Source organism: Marmota monax, unplaced genomic scaffold (assembly GCF_021218885.2).
Source record: "Marmota monax isolate L192 unplaced genomic scaffold, Marmota_monax_Labrador192_F-V1.1 WCK01_AAM20220418_F8-fsc00117, whole genome shotgun sequence".
Classification (NCBI taxonomy): Eukaryota; Metazoa; Chordata; class Mammalia; order Rodentia; family Sciuridae; genus Marmota; species Marmota monax.
The window spans coordinates 2,488,050-2,504,634 of record NW_026693023.1 but is presented as its reverse complement, the minus strand read 5'-3'; the positions used below and the strand labels follow the sequence as shown (position 1 = coordinate 2,504,634).

General features: G+C 37.7%; 1 protein-coding gene across 8 annotated transcripts in view; it reads right to left on the bottom strand.

Annotated features, from left to right (window-relative positions):
* Positions 1-15,992, bottom strand: part of Nrg1 (neuregulin 1) — a 207,646-nt gene extending 191,654 nt beyond the window's left edge. For 4 of the 8 annotated variants that reach the window (XM_046453300.2, XM_058582314.1, XM_046453301.2 and 1 more), the window contains exon 1: positions 15,429-15,990. In XM_046453300.2, coding sequence (XP_046309256.1) covers positions 15,429-15,528 — 100 coding nt within the window. In that variant the 5' untranslated portion in view covers positions 15,529-15,990. Of the gene's footprint in view, positions 1-15,428 lie in introns of all 8 variants that reach the window. The other 4 variants (XM_058582315.1, XM_058582316.1, XM_046453302.2 and 1 more) reach the window with 2 other exon arrangements.
* Positions 15,993-16,585: the final 593 nt, after the last annotated feature.

Here is a 16,585-nt window from a genome sequence, read left to right as displayed (position 1 = left end):
AGGATGAAGAACCAAAACTAAATCTAAAAACCATGTACCCCTGAGGAAGAAATTATATAATGTGATATCATCACATCATCATATAATTTTCAAAGCAAAAAAATATTAGGAATTTATCAAAGTCTCTGTCTAGTTTGCATGTTTTACTGCTTTACACTGGCTTAATAGAGGTTAAATCCCATAACTCTTACCAATCATACATTGTAAGGAACAACTAAGTTAATGGCATCTGAGAGATCACAATTCATAGCCAATGCCTAGTTTCTATTGAGAACTTCATTAAAAAGACTTCTGCACTTGTGATTTATCAATATATTTATTACCATGCACTATATTGTCCTAAATAATTCATATACCTAAAAGAAATTCTAGATATATTAACCACATTACTATTTCACCCACCAAAAATTGTTCTATAGGAGATAAACTCTTTCCTACATAAAACCAGTTTGTTATTTTCCTATACTTTATATGACTATTATTTTTCCTATGCCTTAGACTTTATGAAAACACACCAGGCTCTAGGTGACAACACACCAGGAACATACTACATAAAATTGGAGACCACTGGCCTAATAAAATCAGACTCTGAATCATAGTTTTGTTTTTTTTTAATCTAAAATTTTGACTTCGTATCTAAATCAACCTTATTAAGCATGAAACAAGGAAATAAAGCCCAAATGAATGTGGAAAATTGCACAAATTTAGTCCTTTAATCTTTTGATTGCTGCTCAGAACAGTTTCCTTTCCATACCAACACATGGTGGGCCTTCCCAAAGGCTCTTGCTCCCTCTTCCTCTCAGGTAATGACTACTTACTGTAAGTTCTTAGAGACTCAAACACACATACACACACACACACACACACACACACACACACAGAGGCACGCATGCACACACACACACACACACACACACACACCATAGTGTATCCAAACCCAACACACATATATGTAGATCACACACACATACCCTCAGACACACACCACACTACATCCAGGATCAAACACACATACAACACACATACACACACACATACACACACACAAACACTGCTTCTAGGATCAAACATGCATGTACATGCACACACACACACAAACACTGCTTCTAGGATCAAACACACATGTACAAGCACACACACACACACACACACACACAGACTGAAGTTGTCACCCTCCAACCCTCTCACCCTGAGCTGGGGAGTACTTCCTGGTTATGACCTGGAAGAGCCTTATAACCCATGACTGGCTGGGAATCAGCAATTGTTTGAATTCCCACTTCCTTGGATGAGTTCCCAGTGGACTCTTCAATCCCTTTCTAGCCACTGTTTAATTCCCTCATTAATGGGGCCAGGTAAATGAATCAGCATACTTCCTGAGTTTCTACCACCCTCAAAGGGTCTTATTCTCCTCAAGGCAAAGTTCCTCCATAAGACCTATGGAGTGTCATTTGTGAAGCTCTGGTCTGAAGATGGCTCCCACCATACCTCAGGAAAATTCTGTGAAGCCCAGACAAAAATCATAATATGCTGAGGTTTTTTTCTTTTAAGGCACTAGCCAAATCCTTCAAATAAAGATCTGGACTAAATTAGCATCCTATGAGAGTTGGAAAAATAACTATCTCTCATTCCAACAATCCTCCATCCTTCCCTTTCAAAAAAATTAAATAAATATAAATAAATCCCCCAATGCAAATTGAACTACCACCTCACAGATTTAATAATGGTCTAGAAGACCTTTGACCTTCAACCTCTGGGTTCCTGGATCAGACATGGTTCAGGTTGCTAGTGATAAAATGTCACCATAATTAGTGGTTGGTCATTGGCTTTCAGATGCAAGAGGCAACTCCATGTCTCACAGCAGCTGTCAAGGCATAAGTGCTCATGACCCTTTTCCCATGCATTTCCATTTCACAGAGAGTATCCAGAGAGCCCACAAAGATCTTTTTTTGTTCTCAGGCCTCCTGCATAAGGGGTCAGTGCTAACAAAAGTTTCAGAGCACTGAGCCAGCTTACACCTATACCAAATGTTAATTCTCTCTCACACACACACACACACACACACACACACACACACACCTCTGTTACCCTCGTCTTCTATGTTATCATATTATGACTTTACTGGTCATCTTGTCAATCAAAATTTGTTGGACCTACTCAGGTATAAAACACAGTAATAAGGAACAAAAATATATAAAGGTTTGGCTGATTTTAATTTATGGCAACCCTTGAAATAAAATTGCATCAACACATCTCCCAAGCTAGTCTTTGATGGTAGAGAAATATACTTCTCTTAACAAGAGAAACCATTAGCAAAGAAAGCTAAACTCATATATGGTTCTGACATTAGATTGGAAAGTGCATCTTCATGAAAATTAAAATCCCTACCCAGAAATCTGGAGGACTGGGTTCTAGTGCTGGGATTCATGCAGTTAGACCCTAAGATTATCTTCATCCAAAAAGATGTAGTTCAAGCAGATGAACTTGTCAGTTCTAACACTTTATGATTTTTCTCAAGACTAATGCAAACCTTGATATTTAGGCAGTTATTAATATTAATATTTTCTCAGTACTTACCAGGAACAATTATTTATTTGTACATTTATTTATTTATTTAACAAGCTCTTAGTATAGCAAACATTAGGAACAGGCAAAGGCAAAGTAATCTATGAATAATTTTTTTAATTGCATCAGTTTAATTAATTTTAACTACTTCTATATATACAACAGAAAATGTAACAGAAACAATTTAGGGTTAGCAAGAATTGGGCACTGAACAACTTCTATTTTCAATTCATCCGTCTGAATAATTAAGCACCAATTCATATTTACTGAGAGATTTAAAATAAATTCTGCAAATTTAAACCACAAAAATAATGAATGGTCAATTTAGGAGCAAATCCATACATCCCTGGTATCGGTGATTTGCACTCATACTTTCTTATTAACTGACAGTACAAAATAACTAAATAGCTACCCAGAAACTTCTACAACTCATTGTTTTAAGCAAATTAGTGCAACCTCCATATTCATTCAGTCACTGAATCAATTCTTAAGAACAAAAACTATGGTCCCCGTACTTTGCTGGCCCCTGGTAATAACATATAGCATAAGGTTTTGTAAAGATTACAGTGAAATATAAACTGCTAAAATATACATATATATATTTTCTCAATTTAAAGTTCTTCTAGGTGGATACAGTGGTTTATTTCTAAAAATTAAAAATATTAATGATAAAATTAAATGCTCAAAATACAATAGAGTTCACTGTCACCCCTGAACAGCAAACAAAAACAAAAATAGGACATAAATAAATATTCAAAACATATTTTCTGTCTTGTTAAAAAAAAGTCAGTAAAATGTAGAAATGTTGCCAACTTATTCATATACATGTATGTCCTGTTTAACAGCTCAGCATCTCTACCAGCTCAGGAAATACTACTTCAATAGCCTAGTAATCAGACAAATAATTCTATAGAAAGTAAGTCTAATCTGTGGCTCCAGCCCTTTTAAGAATATTATTCATTAATACTATTTTTTTTTAATGCTGGAGAGCGACTTAAGGGAATTGCACATGTTAGGCAAGCACTCCACTACTTGAGCTACACTCCAGCCTTCTTAATACTTTTTGAAACTAATCAAAAAGAGAGCCAGTAGCCAAAAAAAGGATATAACCACATATCCAGGAACTGTGCAATGCTGTACTCATAACCTGGATATGTATATCACCATGGACTCATTTCTCATTTCCTAGAGGGACCAGAAACACACTATTTCCATGGGGTTTTCTACCCCCTGTCACATGACAATGCTAAGGATGCCCATTCTTTGCTTAATTTATGAAGGAGTTTCTAGCAAAGACTGCTATACACACAATCAAAAACTAGATTCTTATAAGGATGGAAAAGGGTGTAATATGTCTGTATGTGCATGTGTGTGTGTATGTTTATTATAGTGAACTAGACTACTAGGAAAACACTGGGAATCTTTCAAAGGATTATTTCTTTCTATGAGTTCATGTGAGAATTATAAAACCAAATTGGAGGTGAATAGCAGCCAGGAGCAGTGGCACACACCTGTAATCCCAGTAGCTCTGGAGGCTGAGGCAGGAGGATTTCGAGTTCAAAGTGAGCCTCAGCACTTAGCAAGGCCCTTAGTGAGACCCTGTCTCTAAATAAAATATTTTTTAAAAGGGCTGGGGATATGGCTCAGTAATTAAGCGCCCCTGGGTTCAATCCCCAGTACCAACAACAACAACAACAACAACAAAAATCTAGAAAAGTTGGGGATGAATAAACTTTTTTTTTTTTTTTAACCCAGGGCCTCACACATGCTATGTAAGTACTTTACCACTGGGCTTTACTCCCATTCCTTTTTTGATGGTCTGTGAATAATGTAAACAACAGTTAAAAATTTAAAAATCTACCATTTCTTTCAAAATATCAAACTAGAGTATAACTATTTCTATAGATATGTTTCCTTCCTGTCAGTTTCAAGGCAATTGGAAAACACAATATAATCAACATGTTATCAAAAAAAAAAAAGAAAAAAAAAGAAAGAAAGGAAAAGGAAAAACCCTCAAGACATAAGTCTCCCACTTCTGTTGAATTTAATATATGGAAAATCATGTATTTCATTTTCCATTCAACTCAGTATTCAAATAATTGGTTTTCTCTTGACAAACCCACCAGCTCATTTCCATAATTCCTGTAAGTATAACTCTTTCCCAAAATGGATAATGCATGAGCAATACCCTTAGGGAAGATTCCAAGTATATAGCAAGGTGACCTCACTAAAACAAATTATAATCACAATCTATTTTCTGTATTTGATCTTATCCTTCTGGGGACAATATACTGACCTTCAATATTATTCCCAGAAATAGATGACAATAATTTTCAGTATTACTTCAATTATAACTGTTTATAAAAATCTACCATCTCATGGGCTTTGAGGCAGCCCTTTCCCTTTTTTATTTATTTAAAAACAATTTCAAGTGAAGAATGTGAAGGGAATACTATAATTTTCAACAATGAAATGCTGTACTTAAAACCAATGCTTGCTTCTATTTTACTCTGTTGGCAGAGAATACAATGAATATTAAAAGAATATAAAGAAGGTTTGATACATATGCACAAAAATAATGTCTTCTTACTATACAAATGAAAAACAATTTCAGACAATTAACTTTTTATACCACATAATACAATAGGCCCCAATCAAATTAATTCACAAACTACATTCATCTTTGCTTCTGGTTGGGAAAATAGAAGTCAACAGGCATATGTAGAAAAATGATTCTCGTGCATTTATTCTATAAATATCTGTATGCAAGTATTCTATCAGGTACTGTTGCGCAATACAAAGTTACCCAATAAGTTATTTTTTACTTCCAAATATGGGAAATTAGGAATGGGAGCATTGCATCTAAAGAACTAATGGGCATATATTTTAAGAGACTGGAGGTGTGTGTGTGTGTGTGTGTGTGTGTGTTCTGTGTATGTGTGCATTCATGAGTGTATTTAAAATACAAGTACATTTAACATACTATTGTAATAATGAGTAAAACACCATGCACCATAAATGTTCTTCTGCTGTAAAACTGAGTTTACCTCTAGGCCAAAGATCATGCTAAATCTCAGGCTAAGAATGTCCAACTCTGATTTTTATGAATGTGTTCTATATTTGGTATCCCACTCTCAACAATGTTTCAAATTTCTCGGATCAATGCAAATATGTATTTCATATGTATTATCCACATGATATTTATTTACAAAGAACTTTCATGTATAAGACACTATGTACAATATTTATAAAGTTACATTCTGAGGGCTTAATATTGGGAACACATTGATGTAGCCCTACAGATAAAAACATCATTAGATGAACAAATAATGAAAAAAATGCTCAGATTTTCTTCAAACAACTGATATTTTAAATGAAAATAATGTTTTTAGTCTCTACTGTATACCAGGAACAATGCTAAATATTAGCCCTCAGAACTGCCTCAAGAATCACATAAAATTATTGTCCACAATGTATAAATGTAGAAACTGAAGCTTATAGAGTTTTATGCTGACAGAATTACAGTAGTGGTAAGGGGTGTATCCGGAGTTTCTCCCAAACCCCATGAGAATACACAGCCTTGTCTCTTAACCACTGTTGTGTTCTAACTTCCAAGAATACCTCCATGTCCAGGACTAAAACTAGGACTTCCTGTCCTAGAATGGACTTAGTTAGTAGGCCTGACCAGCATTCCAGTATCACAGGGACATCCACTTGATGGGAATTAAAGTCACATTCTCATGATGATATGTTCTGGGCTGCCCTACATGGAAAGAAGAATTCTCATTTGGACTGCTATTTAGGAAAGAGCACAATTGTTTTTTTTCCTTCCTATTTTGGTGGCCACATTGTGATAAGAGAGTTCTAGTTTTATGTGTGTACCTATGTATGTTTATACATATATTTATTTTGTGGTACTAGGGATTGAATGCAGGGTGCTCTACTAATGAGCTACATCCCCAGCTCTTTTTATTTTTTATTTTGAGATGGAATATAACTAAGTTACCCAGGCTGGTCTTGAACTTGGAATCCTCCTGCCTCAGTCTCCCAGATACTGGGATTACAGGTATGCACCATCACTCCTAGAGTTTTATTTTTAAAGTGAATAGGCCAGATGATTTGGGGACAAGGCAAAATACTAATCAATTCTAGAGTGCTCCAAGTGTCAGAATACTGTTGATTTGGAGATATCTGAAACACTGGTTTCAAGACAGGACCACCACCTGTAAACCTAAGCTGAAGAATATATATTTTAGAGGGATATTTTTTCCATCCCATCCCAGAAAGAATATGTAGATGTGGAATATGCAAAATTGGACTTAAAATGTGAGTCGTACTCTGTACTTCCTTCCATCTATTAAGTTTATAGATAATAAAAATATCTTAATTAGCAAAAATACCATTCAAACTTTTACAGGATCCTTAAGAGGATGAGTTAAAATGTCCTATCTGGATTTTATATGAACTGCTGACTACACAAAGTGTATGTTTTAATCTACGTCAAACCCGAACAGAGTTTCCAGAAAAAGTAAACCCTTTCCAAACCAGTCTTCATGCTAAACTCATATATTACATGAATATAAAAAATGAACAAATACAAAACAATTCTTTCATTTAAATACTCATAACCCTGAACATAGTATAAATTCATAACTAGAAAGTAAGTCTTCCAAGTTGAAGGCTGGGGAGAGAAGAGAGAACAAAGGGAAGTTCCACGGGAAAAAAGCATATATGGAATCATGTGAAACATAATACAAATGTTCACCTGGTAGGCACTAAATTATAATGTGTTATATCTAAAATGACTCTTCTTATCCTGCAGCCTTTATTATGTCAACTACTGTTAGAGCAAGTTATCAATCCTCCTCTGTTTCCCTTATCATCCTACAGTGTCAAAGCTTCCAAGGAATAATGTGAAAAGGAAAGAAAAGACATTCGGAGACCACCAAGAAATTTTCTAAATTCCGATAAAATTAAGAATAGAAAGAATACTTAATTCATGGCAGACATATTTTTAAACATTAAATAGCAACATATGCTATCTTTATAAAAACTGCTGCCTCACTATGAATATTAGATTTCTTTTAAATATCTGTTACTTATCTCCTTCATTTTTTTCTTATTCTTTGATTCTTGGATGCCTTTCTAATCAGTTCACATATCAAGTGTTATTTCCTATTATTATACTCAAATGAAAATCCTAAATCACATACAAAACAGCTAAGAAAAAAAAGTTATAATGTTTGAGGCTTTTTTAAAGAGAAATTCTAAATTTAGAAATTCTAAAAATAATCAATATTCAAATTTTGCCTTATATCAAATTGAATATTTCTGAGGAAAAATTGTAAAATGTTTGGGAATTTCAACTTTCAAATTTGGAGTCCTTCAATATAATATATATACAAATATACATTGAAAATATTTTATCATATTTATAAAAACTATTTTATGAAAAAAGAAATCATTCCAGATTGGAATTTAGACATTTCCTTGTAGACTTTAGAGTCACTATGGAATAGCTAAAGAGACTATGGCATGCTTTAAAAATGTAATTTAAGTATCTAAAATTGTGAGATTATATGTAATAATGAAATGCATTATAAGCATATACACTTTTAAAAATTTGCTTTATTGAAATCCAAACTTTATAATATAAATCATCTAATAATGAGATGCAATTTCACTTGAAATAAAATTCTTGCTTATTAAAACTACTAGAAAAAATGAATTGATGTGGAAATGTGAAAGTGAGTAAAGAGCTTTTTTGGTTTTCATATCATTCCATAAAAGTCTAGAATTACTCACCAATCATCAATGTTAAATTTTGTGGTAGAATTTTACTACCTTTTCCTGTAAGGAAAAATGCCAATTGCCTTAGCATTTAGTATACTAACTTTATACTGAATCCATTTTAAGTGGATATCATATGAGCTTAACTGTTGATTGGAGAAACTGCCATTGCTTTAATTACTTCCTATCCCAGATTTATTTTATAAATTACTTTAATCCCCTTTAATTACTAAAAATTAAAAAAGAAAAGATTTCTTCAAAGTTGTCATTACTATGTTATTTAAAATAACATGTAAAAACATAAAGTCAAATTACTAAAGACCCAATATTAGATTAAACTCTGTAACCCTGACAATATTGAGCCATGTATGACCTATAAAACTGACAGTTTCCTATGGTTCAATCTAATGAAATGGGCCCTGACTCCCATATCATTGAAACTAAAACTTAACAGCTTTTCAGGGGAGGCAATTGCCTGTTCATTGAAGTTGCCAGAGGTTTGGGATACGGTGGCAGAGCAAAAGCTATCTTTATCAGTGATGCCATTCTTGGAGAAAAAAAAATGTGAAGAATATCACATTTTTAAAAGGGAGAGGAAGTAATATCATAGGAGTAACTCACAACAAAAATGAGAAGCACGGGGTAGAATAAACCATGAGCAAGTAAACCACAAAAACAGGGTTGTGTGACAGTATTATACAAAGAATTAGTTATTCCATGATCTAAAAGAATTAATTACTCAAACCTGTGTGTAAATCAAAGTAGGGCTCTTAAATACTGAAGCCTGGGTCAAGGAAACAGAGGGATAAGCAAAATGAAAACAAATCTATTAAACACCATGTGTTCAATTTTGATGCTTTCACATAATTTGACAATGCCAGAGTAAAATTTTCAAATACTACTAAATCTTTTTCTGGGTATCACTTGAATTTATTGGACAAGAAATGCTTGGAAGATTCTTAGAGCTGCTTGGCTCCCTGGGGAAAAGGTGCCAGAGAAGATCAGTCTGACAGTCTGCAAGTTCCCTTGATGGCTGCATCATCACCATCAGAATGATGCTTCAGAATATTCTGATTCAGAATTCTTAATGAATTCAGGATATTTGGTTTTGCTGGAAAACAAATTCCATTTGAAGCAGTAGGTACTCATGATCCTGTTCCTTCCAGGAGATTGCCCAGAATATTGCAGGAACTTAAAAAAAAAAAAAAAAAAAAAAGTCAACCTTTGGGGAATAGCAGTGTGATGCTCTTGCAGCACCCTCTGGAGGCCACAGAAAGGTGACACTGTTAAAAGAAAAAACTGAAGAGAATTCTGACCACCTCTGTCTGACCTGTCCAGAGGCCCAAGAACTTCACAGATCTCACTTGAGGTGGAAAAAAAAAAAAAACAAACCATATTCACCAATCATATTCCAGGATACATAAGAATTATGCATAAGTCATTTAGTTTACAAATTGAAAAGAGGAACTGAAATTGTAGCTCAGTACTAGAGTGCTTGCCTTGCCCAGGTGAGGCCCTGGGTTGGATCCTCAGCACCACATAAAAGTAAATAAATAAAATAAGTGTGTTCATCTACAAGTAAAATATTTAAAAAAAAAACTGGGAAAGAGGTCCAATATGAAACATTCTCCATAACTTTGTTACTTAATTTTATTGTTAAAAAAAAAGCACTGATTGGTATATTTTCACATGCTACACTCTGAATTCTTGTGGGAATTTATTGCAGAGGCTTTTTCAATATTTTGAGAGAGGGATGCGGAAATTTTCATTAACAAAAATCTAATTCTGTGCAGATGGTTATATAGGATATTATTAATTAGCAAAATTCAAAGTAACCATCTTCATGCTTATTAAAACTGAGACTAAATTAAGCTGTTTCTTTTTTCCATAACACCTCACTTTTTCTAAAGCAACAAACACTGACATCTATTGGTACTATGGTAGTTTGCTTTTTTTTTTTTAATCTACTAAAACTTATGCAAATTCATACTCTCATGACATCAACAGAATTAGGATAAACCCAAAATATCTGCTTGTTCTTTTGGAAAAATTTTATTTTATGTACTTTAACAGATACATTTTTTCCTCTAGTTGAAATAAATCCATTATTCAGCTAATCAAATATGATTAGCTTCGGTTTTCTGCTTCCTCTATTTGCCAAGTGAAGAGCTATGGGGTTAACTAAACTATCAGAAGTCCATTTATTTGCCTCTTTGAGCAAATAAAAATGACTCACCTAAAATATTGACATTTGTTTATTTTCTTCTATCATGACACAAGACACCAAATTAGCAATTCTTTTAAAGTCAAATTTAACTTGTTAACTTTGAAAAGGCTTCAGGACACTGATTTAGTGAGAGAACATAACATTCTTAGAACCCTAAAAATACATATAACCATTATAGTAAAGGGGGAAGGAAAGAAAATAGGGAGATATGTGGATTTACCATATTCACTGTTTTGTTTATATTTGCAAATACCTGCACACAATTCTATGAACTTAACAGGCAATATACTGTTACTCTTGATAAAAAGATAACAGGACATATTAATGCACATGGTTTTTCAATTGCTGTAATTTATACTAACCCCCAAAGAGAAGATTACACATTCTAGACAACAAAGAGAGATTTAAGCATCAGCTCTAAGTGTTGCCAGAAAAGGAATCACATTTCAAAATCTTCTCATAGGTTGAAACCTCAACATTTTTCTGGGATAAAGTTAAGTTGTACCTCACTGTATTTTCAATATTTATATTGAGTTCAGCACTGTTTTCATAATACATACATGCAGTTATGGAATCTGACATGCTGGTCCACTTTCCTCTATCTTTTCAGGTAGTTCATATTTAATATTTATACCTACACTAATCTAAGGTCAGCATAGGATTTTTTTACCATAAAAGGTAAATGTTGAAAATTCTATCAAATATCTGTGCAAAGACACAGGCAGTTCATTCTTGAAGTAATTTTATAAGAAGAACTTAGATTTAGTAGGCACTTATTACACGTTGGGCAATGTTCAGCATGCATTCCCTGGGATATCTTGTTTACACTTTGCAATGTCCTCATGATAATGATAATGCTATTATTATCCCCATTTCACACACAAAAGAGGAAACTTAGGCACAGAAAGATTAAGTAACTTTCCCATGGCTCTGAAGTTAAGAAGCTGCTGAGCTGTGATTTAAACCCAGAAGATCTGGCTAGAGAGCTAATAACAAGGCCTTCTTCCCTCTTATTGCCTACTATTGAAGCTCTTGTGTATTTTCCACAGGTCAAGTGATACAATACCCCTTGCCTGTGTTATACTATGTGGAACATGGTAAGAATTCAATAAATAGAAGCTCCCTTATGTTCCAAACAGGAAAATATTCAGTAAAGGTACTGTTTAAATATGGGTCCAATATTTTCTGATTTTACATATTCTATTTTTTTTCTTCCAACTTTCATCAATATCATTTTTCATATCATGACATTAGCATCCAAGTTTCTCCCATTCTTTCTGCTATTTTAGTTCTTAATAAGTACTGTTTCATCCTGTAAGTAATCTTTAATGTTCTTAACAATTATATAAGGTTACAAGAAACCAGGCTGAAACAGATCACTGGACATTCCTACCATTCTGTAAACACAGGCTGCCCTGTTAGTGACAGGGCACTTAATATCCAAGAATGTTTACAAGTACTTCAGCCTGTGGAGCCACTTAGTTAAGGAAACAGGTGGGTGATGTCATTCAGGGAGCACACAGCCTGCTTCTACCCATCTGGGATACTAAGTTTCTCAATTTTTCCACCACCTGTACTCACAAATGCCCCTTCTGCCAGGCATGAAGTAATGCAATAGTTCTAAAACTGGGGTAGGCATGATAATGAATTTATTTTTTCCTTATTTAAAAGAAAACAAAAATACCCTTTGCAGACTGTAAAAATCATATCAGCAAACAGAGAATCATAAAAGGAGCTTATAGTCAAATACTAATTGGAAAAAAAAAAAGAAACTGCTTTTGTGATTTAGGTTTCTAAATAAAAGCTTTGAGGAGCCAATTCAATCAATATGAAGAAGCAGGATCTGGGAGGTACCGCATGCAGGAAGCTCAGGATGTTATAGGACTCTTGGCATATGGATCTGATACAAAACCCAGGGCTATGCTGAGGTTGCTAAATTTTGAGCAAGGAGGAATCAATGACCCGAAGGGCTCAGGACCTATTAGAGCCATTATTTTTATGGAATAGATAAATATGCTGAACATCTGCAACCCCAATAGTGTGCAATTCAATATTCAGTATAAAAATGCAGATGCTATGAAACATAGCCATATATGTGTTGCATATCAGCCACACATGTCATATGAAAGTTAAAGAAGATTTTTTTCCCCTCCAACAGATGTGTTTATGCCTATGCATATAATATTGTACACAGAGGGGCTGAATGGATGAGTTTCCTCAGTGTTATATCTCCCTGGACTGTCATGAAGCAATGCTATAATAACATCCAAAGAGACACTTGGCCATTGCACATGCATCATCAAGGACGTACAGCTTCAGTGGCTGTTTTAAGAAAGGAGTGAAACTTGGAATTGAAGGGAACTGATACAGGAGCAATTCAAGATATCCTTGTCCTCCTAAGTCCTGATTTGGGCTGGCATGGCAAGTATAAACACAGTAGTTATAGCATCTAGAGGTCATTACTTTGAGGATGACTCAGACCAAAAGAGCGTAACACAGATTAAGAAAGAGTGTGGGTTATTTCACAATTATTAGCTATCAGTCAACTATTCTCCTAGGATTAAAAAAGAATACACAGGCAGTTGCCCATTATAAGGGAAATGACAAGGAAAGGAACACAGATTCCAAAGATTCCATTCAATGCCACATGCTTCTACCTAAAGCTGGTTTCAAGTAGACCATTCTTTTCAAATCAAATGAAGAATAAACACACCTATCTAGTTTAACAAGTGCAATTTGTCCTTGAAGGGGATAAAAAGCCACCCCCCCCTCAAAAAAAATGATTACTACATGACAGGACAGACAAATGTACTAAAAACTAGCCAAGAGACAAGTTTATCCCATTTTGGGAGGGAAAAAAATGGGGAGAATGTCACTCAAAGATTGGTTTGGAGGGGATCACAACTGCTTGGAAAGCAGAATCAGAGCCACCAAAGAAGTTCTAGAACTCTATATCAAGAGAGAATATCAGGTAATCACAGAACAGCTGCCTACCTAGTAGATAAGATCTGCAGGGCACAAAATGATTGTTTTCCCCCAAATCTCTCCTCCACAGAGCCACTGGCTTGTCTGCAATGTTGATGTTGTGGTCCTTCTGCTGTGAGTCCTTGATAAAATGTAAACTTGTCTCCTGAAAGGTATGCTACTTCCGGCCATTGTCCCTCCTTATTTCATGAGTCCATCTAAAAGGACCACAGAAACATCTGAAGGTAATGCATGAACAGACAGAAACACCACAAATGGGATAAGAAACTCCCAAATAACTCTATAATTTTACAGTGTGGGTTAGGTCTAAGATCTCTTTAAGTGAGCATGATGACCTTAATAGACAGAGTATTTACAGAAGCTGCCAAACTGGCTCCACATTTCATACTATGTTCAATAAACTGCTATACTGTATCTCCAAAATAGGGTAAAAGTAAGGAAAATTTCAATCTCCCCTCAAGAGGGCTAATGAGCAGTAATTAAGGTGAATCTGATCAGCAGTGTCTTATTTTAGAAGCATGCACACGAATGAATGGTCGGTCAGTGGCTAAACAATTACTCTCTGTTCAATTTCTGTTTTGCTCAAAACCCTGCTTAAGGTCTCTGCCAATAACCCAGGTCCTGAAATGCTATCAGTGATTCCAATGAGAACACTAAGCAAATCTGGTTTGTTTTCTTCCTGCAAGGAACAGAAAAATATTTGTTTATCTTCTTTAGCCACAATTTACCAAGTGCCATTGAATTGATTCTTCAGAAGTACTTCATAAAATGTATGCTGGAGGTATGCTCTAAGTGACTTAGGACCCAGATAAAGCAACAATTGGGAATTGCAGAGACAGGAAGAGAAACAAAACAAAACAAAACCTCAATGCTCATCCCTCACTCCCCCACCCCCCAGCCCTTTAAGCATCTACTTCACTTGATTACTTATAAACAAGTATTTGTTCCAGATGTCTCTTCTGTCCAAGGCAATGTCTAAAGCATTAGCCTTTCTTAGGTATATCTAAGGTAACTCTGTCATTCATGTTGTATTCTGACAAATAGAAGATTTGTTTCTAGAATGCTTTAATTGCTATTTCATTCTATATACAACCAGTAAATAACTGGATTGAAAAATTTAGGTAAACTGTTTTGCTTTCTGATACCTCTTGAGAAAGTCAATTAACCACGTTTGTCAAGATCGTCCTGTAAAACAGAAGTGCTGCGCCAAAGTTTGTAAAACTTACTTGGAGCTGACCTGATTCCTGGCACTGGGCTGAATTTTATCTGCTTCGCTAATCTTTAGGAATCCCTCCCAGCTGCTCTGAGTTTCCCTACAGTAGAAGTGAATCAAGGGGAACGTACGCACACACTGCGACTCTACATCGCTTCCTCTCTGCCCAAAACACTACACCGATGCTCAGTTGCCCACGCGGTCCCTTTCTCGACCACCCGGTGGCCAGGCACTCGCAGAGACGACCAGGCTCTCCGTTCCCGCGGCCGGTTCCCACTTTTCTCGCTAGAGGGCAGACCCGGCCCACGCAAAGCCGTTCGGCGCCAGGGCACGCGCGCACCCAGCCTCCGCTCCCGCACGCCGGTCCCACTCCAGGGTTGGGCTCAGCGGCTGAGGAGCTGGTGGAAGGTTGTGCCAGGGAGCACAGCACATCCACAAAGTCCGGGAGGGTACAAGCCGGGACTGTCGCCCCCCGTGCTAAGCGCAGGGCGTGGGTGTCCAGGTGAAGGGCAACCCCTAGGAGCGAAAGCACCAGCCAACTCAGTGGACACCACGGGGGCATAGCCAGGAGCACAGTGCTCAGGCGGACGCGAGAGGGAGAGGCCACAGCACCAAAAGAGAAGGATGACTGGGCTGGGGCTGAGCACTCACCTGGGCTCCGGTCGCCCTCCGCGGGCGCGGGTTTCTTGCTAGAGCCCCGGTCCTTCTTCTTGCCCTTCCCCTTGCCTCTGCCTTCTTTGCGCTCGGACATCTCTCCGGTGAAGTGAGCGCTGTACGCGTACTGCTGCTGGCGAAGGCGACGCGCGACAAGTTTGGTCCAAGGGTTTGAATCGGTTAGGGGAAAGTTTGTCCCTCAAGGGGAAAGCGAACGACCGGGCTTCGGCGCTCGCGCTGCGCAGGGGGGTCTCCTGTTGCCTGCGGGGAGAAGCGCGGACGCGGCGTGCGGTCTAAAGCCACCTGGAACTGACGGTCTCTCCGTCTAGTAGTCGCCCTCGCTCTTGGGACTGCACCGGTGGCCCTGGGTCCCGCGGCTGGCGACTCCCGTCGTGGCCTCTATCCGCGACCTCGCAGCCAGAACAGGGAGAGCGTTCACCGTCCCGCCCGCATTCCCATCGCCCGCCGCTCCTCTCCTGCCCTTGTGCTAGCCGGGAGTTCCGACAAGTTTTGGGGAACTCCTCGCCGGCTCTTTTTCAATTGCCCCACAGCTACCCACCTCCCGCCCCGCAGGTTGGAGGCTGGCGCCTCCTTTTCACCCTCCCCTTGCCTCGCCCCCTCCCTCTTCCCCACCACACCCCCACCCCGAGGCGCGGACACGCCACCGGGAGGAGCCTGGGCTCGGCGCTCCCGGGCGCAGTCCCTTTCCTCCGAGCCGGGCCAGGCGGGGCGGGAGGGGGAGGGGGCGGCGCGCAGAGCGGCTGCCGGGAACCCCCGACAGGGGTCGCTGGAAGCTGCACGGATCTGCGACCGCCACCGCGGCTACTGGAGCCAAGCCGAAGGGCCCGGGACGTTCAAAGATGGGACCTGGGACTCTCGTTCCTCGCTTTCCTCCGCGGACAGGCAGTGGCCTCCGAGCTGGTCCGATCGCTTTAAAGTGAAGAAAGATGTTGGAGGAAAAAGTTTGCAACTCTGACACCTGTTCCCTAAATGAAGGTTCTGCAGCCCTTGTAAGGGCTGAAAACGTTTGGTATTTTTCCAGAAAAGTTCAGAGTTTATTCCTTTTTTCATATTAATGAAGCTTCCCTCTTGCGTAGGGCAAAGGTAAACTCTTTGAGGAAGGGAGTTTAAGGTAAGACCGGAAGGGCTCCAGG